Genomic DNA, 11,762 nt, shown 5'->3' with positions numbered 1-11,762 from the left:
ATTAACCTGTTAATTAGTTACCTTACGGCATATATTGCCATTTACGAATTGTAGCCGGTGAGTTTGCAAGACGTATATTCACTTAAAATGAATCTCCAGACCTCGAGCGGCCTGTTGCGAGTGCTTCGAGTGCCTCGAGCGGCCAGTCGCGCAGCAAATTCTCGTGTATTCGCGGGCTTCTTTCATGCTTGGAAAAATACTTTTATGTAGTACATATTGCGCAACAGAAAGGTGTAACGGGAGTTTTGAGCGAAACTTTATAGGCTCGCAAATGTCGGCGGTGGTGGTGGTGGTAGTGGTGGCGGTGGTGGTGTCACGCTGAAAAGTGGGCCGATAATGGCGATAGTGCAGAAAGGGTCCAAGGTCAATGGCACATACCAGGGACAAAAAGAAAAAGAGAAAGAAAGAGAGAAATAAAGGAGGATGGAAGAAAGAGAGAAAAAAAGAGAGAGAGAAAGAAATAAGGAGAGAGGGCAGACATATAGAAAAGGAGAGAGATAGATAAAGAGAGAGACAGAAAGAAAATCACCACGAAGGTCAGGCACAGAGAAAGAGAGAGAGACAGAGAGAGGAAGAAAGAAATAAGGAAAGAGGGATATATAAATAGATATAGAGAAAGAGAGAGAGAGAGACAAATAGAGAGAAATAAAGAAGAAAACCACCACGAAGGTCACATACACGACAAACTTCGCTTATCCCCATTTTCTCGACAGGGGAAGGGCTGGTGATTTCTCATGTTGGTCTACAATTTTTCTAATTTAAACTTTTAATCTAATTATATTATTTCAGAAGTTCATTAATTAATTAAGACTAATTATGTGAATAGGCCGAATGCAAAAAGAATAACCTGATTATCTATAAGCGACGACAAACAACATTACCATGGTTCTCCAGCTACGTGGCATTTGCATATCTTTAGAGTTTGGCTAGAGTTGACTCAGTTTAGAGATGGGTAATTGGAGATCGCAGGGAGAGGCCTTCGTCCTGCAGTGGACATAAAATATAGGCTGATGATGATGATGATGTTTGTTATGATGATGATGATGATAGTTTGGCTCAAGTTACGGGGGACACCCGATATGTTCGCATACTTGGATAGCCATTATTGATGAGCTCTGTCAGAATTTTTAACATTTTCTAGACAAATATATGGGACAATGGCACGCTGCATGCCTTCTCGTATCAGATAAGTCCTGGAGTCTTATTTCTCCAGCGATGCATATCATTTGCAATTCTTATTGCCATTCGTCATTGGCTCGACGTAGCTTGGGCTCGGCCGCGCCGCTGTTATCGCTGGGATCCACTCAACGTAACCACAAAAGACCCTGTAAATAGAGGCCACTAAACGTTTTTGATGATGACGACGATCAACCGCAATATAAGAACTACACAAAGCTAAATAGAGATTGCTACAAAAAAAATGTCCGACAGTTACAATACTTCCTAATGCAAAATTTGCGCGCAGCTGTAAACGTGTTTTCATTTCGCGATATATTGAGGCAAAGAATTTGAGACCGAAATCACCGCACCGACTGGCAGTGGGCCAGTTCCGTCAGCGCCTTCGCAGACGGAGGGGCAGCATGGGAAAGCTGGCCTGACGAGCGGCATCGGAGCCAGCTGCGGAAGAACACTACGACAAAGGCGCGAGCAGTGGCACGAGCGCGTTCGCGAGGTTACGAATTCCATTTCAAAATTTTTACCTGCACAGAGCTGGTCTGGTTCCCTCACCGAACTGTCCCTATTGCGGGCAACATGAAACATTTGATCATTTTCTCGTTGTCTGTCAAAGATATGCTGAATTGCGAAAAAGAACCTTAGAAACACCGTTACGCCTTCTTAGATTAGAATTAAATGTTCAAAATTTACTATCTTTGGGGGCCTTGACCCTTGGGCACAGCGACAGGAAGGTTGGTGGTGTCATCCAGGATTTCATTGCAGGGTCAGAAACATTTAGACTATAAAATCAGAGCTTAAGGTTCCGTTATATTTTGCGAAATCGATGATTACCTGTTTATTTATTTTTTAATTTTCATTTACTCCTTTATTCTATTAAAATCATGTTTTATAATCTATCTATTAATTCTCATATACGTACCTATATTCCCAAATTTATGTTTGCAGTATTTTATCATTCTCCTTTCTTTTGTTATATCGAACTACCCGGTTCTTGGCCAGTCCTCCCAGAGTGGGTATTGTTGTATAGAGGTTTCGGTTTGGAAGCCACATGTTCCATACCCAGGGGGCGCTGCTCATGGCTGCGCCCTACTATATAAGGAGCCGCTTGGGCCAATAAAGCAGTTTGTCGCCTCGGTGCCCATCTGCATCTGACTAAGTTGCTCGGCCGCCGTCCCGGCGTGCCCCAAGTGCTTCCCGCATGCCCGGCGTGGCATCCATGGCCACCACGTCGATACAACAATTGGCGACAAGCTGATGCAAGAACTCAGCGTTCTTCAAGTAGACGCGGTAGTGCATCAGCAAGGACCACAACAAGGCCGACGCGACATGCAAGATGGCGGCCTTCCCCCCCCAGCCGGGTCAAGGACAAGATGGCGGCAACTGTTCCTGCCTATCCCTCCTCCAAAACTCCAAAATGGTTCGACTCCCACCAACGGACGTGGGCTCGAGTGCCTTAATTAACTCTTAATTGTGCCTTAATTAACCTCGCCTTAATTAACACCACAGGTCGCGGGTACGACTCTCGACCTTCCCAATGTCAATCGAAATCCAACTTGTACATATGGCCGGTTCACCCATATCTCCAAGTAGGTTCGACTCGCACCATGGGTCGAGGGTTCGTCTCCCACCGAAGGTTGTGGGTTCGAGTCTCGACGTTCGCGATGGCAATTGGCATCCAACTTGGAGATATTACCGGTTTGCCCATATTTCCAAGCGGGTTCGACTCCCACCAAAGGTCGTGGATTCAAGTGTTTTAACTGAATCTGTCTTAATTAACTGTGTCTTAACACCACAGGTCGTGCTGACACTTCTTCGCCTCGGCTTCACGTTTTCTTATAAAGAAATCGATGGCCTAATTCGCCCTAATTAACACCAAAGGTCGTGGGTTCGATTCCCACTAGAGGTCGAGGGTTCGACTCCCATCAACGGTCGTGGTTCCTTATTAAATTCTCATTAATTAAGACCGCAGGTAGTGGGTTCGATTCCCACCAGAGGTCAAGGGTTCGACTGCCTAATAATTTTGGAGCCATAACGCCGGACGGAGACGGATTTTTCGTCCCATGTGCCGTCTAAGGCTTTCGCCTTCATAAACGTTAAACGTTTAAATGTACAAGAATAGTTATAGTAACGCGCGTTTATTAATTAAAATAAAGGTCGCCAAGGTGCGTGTACTTCAGTGTTATACGTGTGGTTCAACGCGGCAGTTCCCAGCTGAATCGCACACCAGTGGCGCCGCATTTCACGCAGCTGCATCTGCCTGTGAAGTCCCAGAGGACACGGTGGAATGACGTCGGTCGGCGGTGGAGGGGACGGCAGGGGTGGCGAGACGACGGCCGTCTCGTCTTCGGCCTCGGCCACCGTGGACACCCGGCTTCCCGTCCACACGCCGGGCAGAGGCATCTGGTGGATGGGCACTCCGTCCTTGACCATGGTGGAGTTGAACGGTCCCTGCGACGCTGGCCCAACTCGACCCCGTCGAGCCGCTGCGGCGGGCGCGTCGCGGTGACAGCCGGCCTCTTGCTCGATCACGAAGGAGCAACTTGCGCTCCCGTCGGTCACCGAGTCGAAACGGTCTTCGCGATCGACGGAACCTCGCATGATCTCGACCTCATCTTCGTCTAAATATGAAGATGGCGAATTAGAAGCAGCCTTCGTCGCGACGAGAGGGCTGCCGGAGGAAGTCAAAGATGCCCGACCGTCGCTAGTGTGAGGAGGCGGAGGGCGATCCTGCTGTGGGTCACTGGCCGCCGGGAGCCCGACTGCGGTAGTGGCTCTCGAAGACGCCGTCCTAATGTTGCGACCACGACGTGCTGCAGGTATCGGAGTACACATACCGGGTTCCAGGCGGCCACGGAGCGCTCTCCGTCCGCGGCTCACCTTGGGATCTCTTGAAAGTGCTTCGACGCCAGGACGTCTCGACGCCATACTTCCCCTGCCAACCCAGACACTGCTTGCTTCCTTGTTTGCTTGCCTTGTTCCGAGGGTGGCCCATACCCACTTTTGTGGGATTGGCCAAGAATCGGGTGATTTAAGAGGAAGACTATACGAACACGCACTCATTTTCCGTCGTCTTTCGCCGCAATCATTGGCTGCTTCGAAAGTTCTCAGGTTATTATATTAGGTGCAATGCTTGAATTTCCACCTGGTGGATGGATCTGCGATCAGGTAAAATGCCGGAGATGCTATAGCTGGACCCGTGTTTTATAGCACAGCTGTTTCCGAATTCCATTCTGAATTTTTACCTACACAGAGCTGGTCTGGTTCCCCCACCGAACTGTCCCTATTGCGGGCAACATGAAACATTAAATCATTTCCCCCTCATTGTCTGTCAAAGATGTATGCTGAATTGCGAAAAAGAACCTTAGAAACACCGTTCCGCCTTCTTAGATTAGAATTAAATGTTCAAAATTTACTATCTTTGGGGGCCTCGACCCTTGGGCACAGCGACAGGAAGGTTGGCGAGGTCATCCAGGATTTCATTGCAGGGTCAGAAAGATTAAGACTATAAAATCAGAGCTTAAGGTTCCGTTATATTTTGCGAAATCGATGATTACCTGTTTATTTATTTTTTTAATTTTCATTTACTCCTTTATTCTATTAAAATCATGTTTTATAATCTACCTATTAATTCCCATATACGTACCTATTCCCAAATTTATGTTTGCAGTATTTTATAATTCTCCTTTCTTATTGTTATGTCGAACTACCTGGTTCTTGGTCAATCCGCCAGAGTGGGTATGCTCCACTACCATCTAAGCTCTACATCTACGTCTACATCTTAGGTACCCGTTCCTGGGTTGAGTGTCGCCGTCCTTCGGCGTAACCACGCGAACATGCTCGGACCACTGCTCGCGCCTTCGTCGGAGTCTTCTTCCGCAGCTGGCTCCGATGCCGCTCATCATGCCAGCGTTCCTATACTGCCCCTCCGTCTGCGAAGGTGCTGATGGAACTAGCCCACTGCCAGTCGGTGCGGTGATTTCGGTCTCAAATTATTTGCCTCAATATATCGCGAAATGAAAACACATATACAGCTGCGCGCAAATTTTGCATTAGGGAGTATTGTAACTGTAGGACATTTCTTTGTAGCAATCTTTATTTAGCTTTGTGTAGTTCTTATATTACGGTTGATCGTCGTCATCATCAAAAACGTTTATTGGCCTCTATTTACAGGGTCTTTTGTGGTTACGTTGAGTGGATCCCAGCGATAACCGCGGCGCGGTCGAGCCCAAGTTACGTCGAGCCAATGACGAAGGGCAATAAGAACTGCAAATGATATGCATCGCCAGAAAAATACGACCCCGGAACTTATCTGATAAGAGAAAGCATGCCACGCGCCACTGCCCCATATATTTGTCTAGAAAAGTGAAAAAAAAATTCTCGCAGTTTCACCCGAAAGGCGAAGCATCAATTGCGATAGCAAATTAGTAGAGAGCTATACGGAGTAAGGATAGTAGTTTTATCAGCTGTATAAACTTGGACATGCAGCAGCACCAGCAACGCGCAGAACTGTTGCCGACGCCGTCGGCGTTTTGCCCGCGTTCGCACCGAACGCGCGCGGCGTTGGTGACTCTTGCCGGTGCCTCTAGGTGTGGCTCGGAGGTTCTCGACGAGATCAGAATGGGACACTCGTCGAGCAACGTCGGAAATCTTACCCACCTTCTCGCCTCGCAACGTTTTTATATAAATACGCATTTGGTGCCACAGCTAAAGGTCGCCTCCCCTGCCTCGCGCTCCCGTCCCCCCCCCCCCACGGCCTTTCGCGCAATGGAAGAAGTCGCGTTTGCTCTTTATATATCGTGATGGTAGAGGAGGAAAGAGACGCTTAATTGTGCAGCCCTTCAAGGAGCAAGGCGAAGAACGCGCGTTTGCTCTCCGACGTGCGTTCGCTCCCCGTGAAAGCGCGCGTCCCTCGCGCCCTTTCACTCGCACATACAGCGTCCGGAGCGCGGCGACGATTTCGTCGCCGTTGACGTCATACGGAACCTCACGACGACGGTGACGGCGACGCCGATGGCAAAAATCCGCTTTGGAGTGTCCATATAATTGCTATCGCAATAAAATTCTGACAGAGCTCATTAATAATGGCTATCCAAGTATGAGAATATACCGGGTTTCCAGCGTAACTTGAGCCAAACTTAAACATTAAACACATTAAAATGCCAAATATCGGGACAGAACCAAGGTAATGTTGTTTGCCGTCGCTTGGAAATACTCAGATTATTTTTGCATTCCTCCTAATTACACAATTTGGCCTAATTAATTAATCAACTTCTCAAATGGTATAATTAGATGAAAAGCTTCAGTTAGAAAATTGTAGACCAGCGTGAAAAACTTCCGTCACACTTTTCTTTTGCGCAATACGTGCTACATAGAAGTGTTTTTCCATGCATGAAAGAAACCCGCGAATACACGAGACATTGCCGCGCGACTGGCCGCTCGAGGCCTGGAGATTCATTTTAAGTGGATGCGTCTTGCAAACTCACCTCCTACAAATGGTAAAATGGCAATATGTACCATACGGTAATTAATTATGAGGTTAATTAGTGCATTTTTGTTAATATGTTGATTATGTCGTTTGATAAATAAATGGCCACACGTTTAACAACAACAAAAATACTATTATTTTACTGACGTTTCGGCGAAACCGGGGAAAAACCAAAGGGGATAGAAAAGAGTGATGAAAGGCGATGATGAGGACAGGAAGGAGGGATGCATGTATACACTAACACAGTAGTTTCCTTAAAGCGTTGCGTCTAGTCTGGTGATCTTCAAGTAGTTCAGATCAGCCCTTGTAGCTATTGATGCTACTGTACGTTCACACACTGCGGACAAAATAGTACTTGCCTGTCAATGTTTGCCTGTCAAAATGTTTGCCTGTCAATGCCTGCTAGCGTCGAAGCCAGCGTCTTCCGTTGTGATGCGTAGAGAGGGCAGTCGCAAAACAAATGTTGGAGAGTTCTAAGACACTAGGCAGCATTCACAGTTCGGATTGTCCGCCAGGCTGATAAGGTGGGCGTGGCATAGCGTCGAGTGATGGCGACGGCCAGGCGAATCCGATGAAGCATGCTTCCTTGGCATCGCTTGACTTTAGCCGGAAGGCTCAAACACCCGCCACACTCTATTTCCCTCTGGCGCCTGTACCGATGGTCTGGTTGAGCCCAGTAATGTGCTGTGCAATCTCGCATATGAGCGTAGTCAACAAAGAGTCTATACATCGCTTCGAGAGTAAGGAATCTTTACGTCGACGGCTGTAAGAATAGCGGTTCTTGCTTCCGCATCAGTTAGCTCGTTGCCGGCCAAGCCGCAGTGACCAGGTACCCATTGGAAGGTAATTGAGTGACCGTTCCTCTGAGCAAGATGAAATATTTGTAGCACTGTCTAATGCTAGCATGTAATACTGGCCTCTCCTCGATAGAGAATGGATGGTTTGCAGCGCTGATCTTGTGTGAGAAAGGATAGTCCATGTCCGCGGTGTCTGGTTAGAATTGTGATAATTGCCACAGGTGATTTTTGAAAACTCGGGGAAACTTAAATACGTCCCCCCCCGTACATACGAGGAAGATGAAGTTGAGGCTTCGTCATCGGGACTGAATTTCATGGACTGAATTTCAGCACCTAAAATTTCCGTGGAAAATACATTGGTGTCCATCAAGACAAACGGAAGTAATAATCACAAAATTACGCTGCCGTAATTACGCTGCCGTACACAGGGCTGGTCTGGCGATATCGCCGCTGTGTCCATTCTGTCTAGAAATAGAAACCGTAGAACACTATTTTTTAATATGTCGTCGGTATAAATTACAAAGAAAAAGACTTCTTGAAATTCCGCTTGCTAAATTAGGGGTAAATTTAACATAAGAAATAGTACTCTCTTTCGGTGCCTCGGTATTCGGCTTTAGCCACAGGGACATTTTAAATACATACTTTTACAATTAGAGATATAGCATGACATTTATATTATAAATAGTGCAGTTTAGGAAAATTAATCTGTCTGTTCTGATTACTAAATTGCACCGTAACAGTATTTTCAAAAACCGTATCTAAAAGTTCAGGTGCCCAATTCCTGGCCAATCCCCCAGAGTGGGTACGAGCCGTATGCTGAGGATATCATCATCGTCATCATCGTTATCGGGAGCTCAGGCACGCGCCGCTCCTGTGACTCGTGCATCATGGAGGACGCTGACGAGCTGGCGTTGAACGTGCCGCCCTCCTGCTTGGACCGCGGCCCCCACCCGTTCGTCGCCGACCGCGCCGTGCGCTTCGTGTGCGCTTGCAACTACGCTGCGTACAGCGCGCTGGTCATCGTCCTCGCCGTCCTCGTGATGGGACTCGTCAGCTACCTGGTCGTCGTGCCGGGCCGAGGCAGCGTCGACTACACGCACCTGCGATTCAACTTCACCGACGAATCGCCCGACGGATTCGAGGGTCTGGATTTCTCGCCCACCCCTCAAACCGACGGAACAATGGTCAGAGTCGCCATATTACAGCGAAGATCTGTTCTGTGTGTGGCGTTAGCTAACTTAGGGGTGCGCGAATAGTAATTTTGAGGCCTAATCGAATACGAATCGAATAGTGCTGGAAGCGAATCAAATCGAACCGAATGTGGAATAATTTTCGAATATTCAATAGACATTCCCACAATCGCAATAAACGATAAGCACATCCTAGTATTCATAACATAACGTTAACAAGCTTTTGTCATATTAAACGTTTAAAGCGTTGTTTATTAAAAGCACAAACTGAGATTTAAAAGCAAATTAAGCAGTTCGTTCACGTACACCGGACTCTTCGGAGAGTCAAACCAGTACGTCAAACTGGCGCTCCACTCATGAACTTTTCTCCCCGGAATGACAGGTCGTCCACGAGAGCGATCTGTGCGGCTCGCTCGAGTGCAACCACGAAGCGGTGCGCATTGTCGGCTCGCTCAACGCGTCCGTGGATCCGTGCGACGACTTCTACGCCTACGTGTGCTCTGTCTGGATGGACAAACACCGTCCCACGCATGGCCAGGACAGGCGATCCGTCGACGACGACCTCTTGGACAGCTACTCTCGGTTCCTGGTCAGTGTGCTGGGTCGCAACAACGCCGAGATACCCGCTGCCAAGACCCTCTTTGACGCGTGCGTCGAACCGCCCGCCTCCCTGTTCAGAGACGTCGTCACCGCCTTCTTCTACATGGTGGGTCTACAGCACTGGCCTTACTCGCCTTCGGATAGGGTCCTGGCCATAGACGTCGCTTCCAAGGTCGGCACACTTCACCGTCTCTTGGGACTGGACAGCCTATTTCACCTCTCCGTCGTCGAGGATCCTGAAGATAAGTACACGTTCATGTCCATCGGCGAGCCCGAGCTGGTGTCCGGCTTCGTCGAAGGGTCCTCCGTCGCCGAGTTCGCCTTCTTGGCCAAGGCTCACGAGACGCTCATGTCGTACTTGGGCAGGCCCTTGTCGACCAACGTGGCGGTGGTGGAGACGGACCTGGCGCGACGCATGGCTCCAAGAAGGACTCCTAGTTGCTACGAGCTGCTGAGCCAATGCACGACCGTGCACCTAGACCAGCTGCCGGAGTCTCGCGTAGTCCACTGGACGCTACTAGCTGAGGAAGCGTTCGGCGACCGCATCTCGGCTGTGAACCGGTTCGTCAAGATGCCCAACTACGAGTACCTGCTGACCTTCGGCAGCGACGTGCAGCAGACCCTGCGCAAGCCGGACATTCTCAACTACCTGGCGTTCCGAGTCTGCATGGCGCTCTCGCCACTCATCGCCAATGCCACCGTGCGCCACCGGCTTGCCTCCATCGCGTACGGCCGCAACCCACGCGCTGCCCAGCCTCTGCTTCCCGAGCACTACTGCGTGCGTCTCTTGGACCGTTTCGAGGCGCCGCTCGTCATGGCGTTGGCGTACGACCGGTCCATCGCCCGACTTTCGTGGGACGTTGTCCAGGAGCTCGTTTTGGGTCACCTAAACGCCACGCTAGCCCGGCACCTCAGCTACGACTTCTCCCGCTGGTTCACGCGCGAGTTCGCCGATCACGTGTCTCGACAGCTGACGCGCGTCTCGTGGGAGCCCCTGGTGCCTAAGAGGTTCTTCGGCAAGGAGTACCGGAGCAAGTATCTGAGCGGACTCTACAAGGAGGACTCCAGCAACCAGCATCTGACTTCCTTCTTCTACTTCTGGCTCCAGCGAGCCGTCAAGAGGGCGCGCGGCACTCTGGAGACGTCCGACGAGGACCTCAGGCCCGGCTGGAACAAGGGCTTCCTCAGAACGTGGCCGCACCTCGGCGCTCCGTTCAGACACCTGGAGATCCCGCTGCCGGTGTTCGACTTCGGCATGCCCCTCGACCGCAGGCTGCGCAAGTTTCACATCGCCCGGGTCGGCACGCGCGTCTACTGGAGCCTCTTCAAGTACATCTACTTCCTGGCGTACGGCTTCTACCTGAACACCACGTGGTCCGACCCGGCGTCCGTGTTCGAGAACCTGCGCGGGTGCCTACAGAAGGACTACGCCCGGATGAGCGCTTCGGTGGGACGGTCTCCGCCCCACACACTGCTCCTCTTCGAGAAGACTTCGACCGCGGACATGCTGGACGTGTTGGCAGTCGCCCTGGCCTACCAGTCCTTCGAGGAGTACATGCTCAAGGAGGTCTCCAACTTCCGATTCAAGGCGGCGCGCCAGTTCTCGCCGGAACAGCTGTTTTTCATCTACTACGGCATGAGCCACTGCGAGAACGCGAACCCGCTCTTCGAGAGCTGGCAGCAGGCGAGCGACGTCAGCTCGGCGTGGGCCCGTGTCAATGGCCCCCTGAGACACGTGCCAGAATTCGCGGCGGCCTTCAGCTGCGCCGTAGGTTCGTTCATGAACCCGCACGACAAGTGCAGGCTAGATGAAATCGGCACCACCATGCGCCATCCTTAAAGGACATTCGTTAGGCTATTATCTGTCAAGGCACGGACACCCCCGATCTGTTCGTTGCAATATAATTGAGGCTTCAGCGAGTGTAGGATACCATTCATTGAAGCGATGTGACCGACGATGTGTGACAGACGAGTTTTGTTACTTATGAACTGATACACTATCGGTGTGATTAACATGAACGCTATTACTTGCCGCCACAGCACACGATTCGCCCGGAACATTTAATTGCCCAAATATTTACGCGATGTACAAGAGAACAGTGGAGTCAAGCTACCTATTTATGTGACATTCATGCTCCTGTATGTGTGCGTCTAAAAGTCTGCGCGTGTCTTCGATACAGTGGATTTTTTTGGGTATTGAAAAAGAAAGAAAAAAACGTTTCTCGCAATTTAATGTTCACACACCGTATATATATATAGATTTTTCACCGTGGCTTGCATTTCCTATGTGTCGGACGTGGTTTTTCCGGCTTCAACCTAGTGTGTTCTATATTACATCAGACGTTGTTTGGTTGATTACGCGTGCAGCGGTATTGTGGAGCAAGGAGAGTAGGTGCGGGTCATTGTTCATTATTGTTTCTTACCGTTTTGCATAAACGAGCATTCCTGATGCCTCCACGTTGGTTTACATTTTCAATATGGATAGGCACGACGGATGTACATTTGCCTCATTCG

The 11,762-nt window shown here is 49.6% G+C and overlaps 1 protein-coding gene across 1 annotated transcript; it reads left to right on the top strand.

The window, feature by feature from the left end:
* The first annotated feature begins 8,345 nt into the window (after window positions 1-8,345).
* LOC119446251 (neprilysin) lies at window positions 8,346-11,088 on the top strand. Its single transcript, XM_037710634.2, has 2 exons — window positions 8,346-8,642; window positions 9,031-11,088. Exons 1-2 carry the CDS (start codon window positions 8,346-8,348, stop codon window positions 11,086-11,088), a joined length of 2,355 nt encoding a protein of 784 aa, XP_037566562.1.
* The last annotated feature ends 674 nt before the right edge of the window (window positions 11,089-11,762 follow it).

This window comes from Dermacentor silvarum, chromosome 3 (assembly GCF_013339745.2).
Source record: "Dermacentor silvarum isolate Dsil-2018 chromosome 3, BIME_Dsil_1.4, whole genome shotgun sequence".
In the NCBI taxonomy this organism is placed as follows: domain Eukaryota; kingdom Metazoa; phylum Arthropoda; class Arachnida; order Ixodida; family Ixodidae; genus Dermacentor; species Dermacentor silvarum.
Note: the sequence above shows the minus strand (reverse complement) of the source record. Positions and strands in the feature narration are given on the sequence as shown.

Excerpts from the sequence above, each read along its gene's own strand:
- LOC119446251 (XM_037710634.2), top strand. The coding sequence starts at position 8,346 with ATGGAGGACGCTGACGAGCTGGCGTTGAACGTGCCGCCCTCCTGCTTG. Across the intron at positions 8,643-9,030 it reads CTCAAACCGACGGAACAATG|GTCGTCCACGAGAGCGATCT; the intron begins GTCAGAGTCGCC and ends CCGGAATGACAG.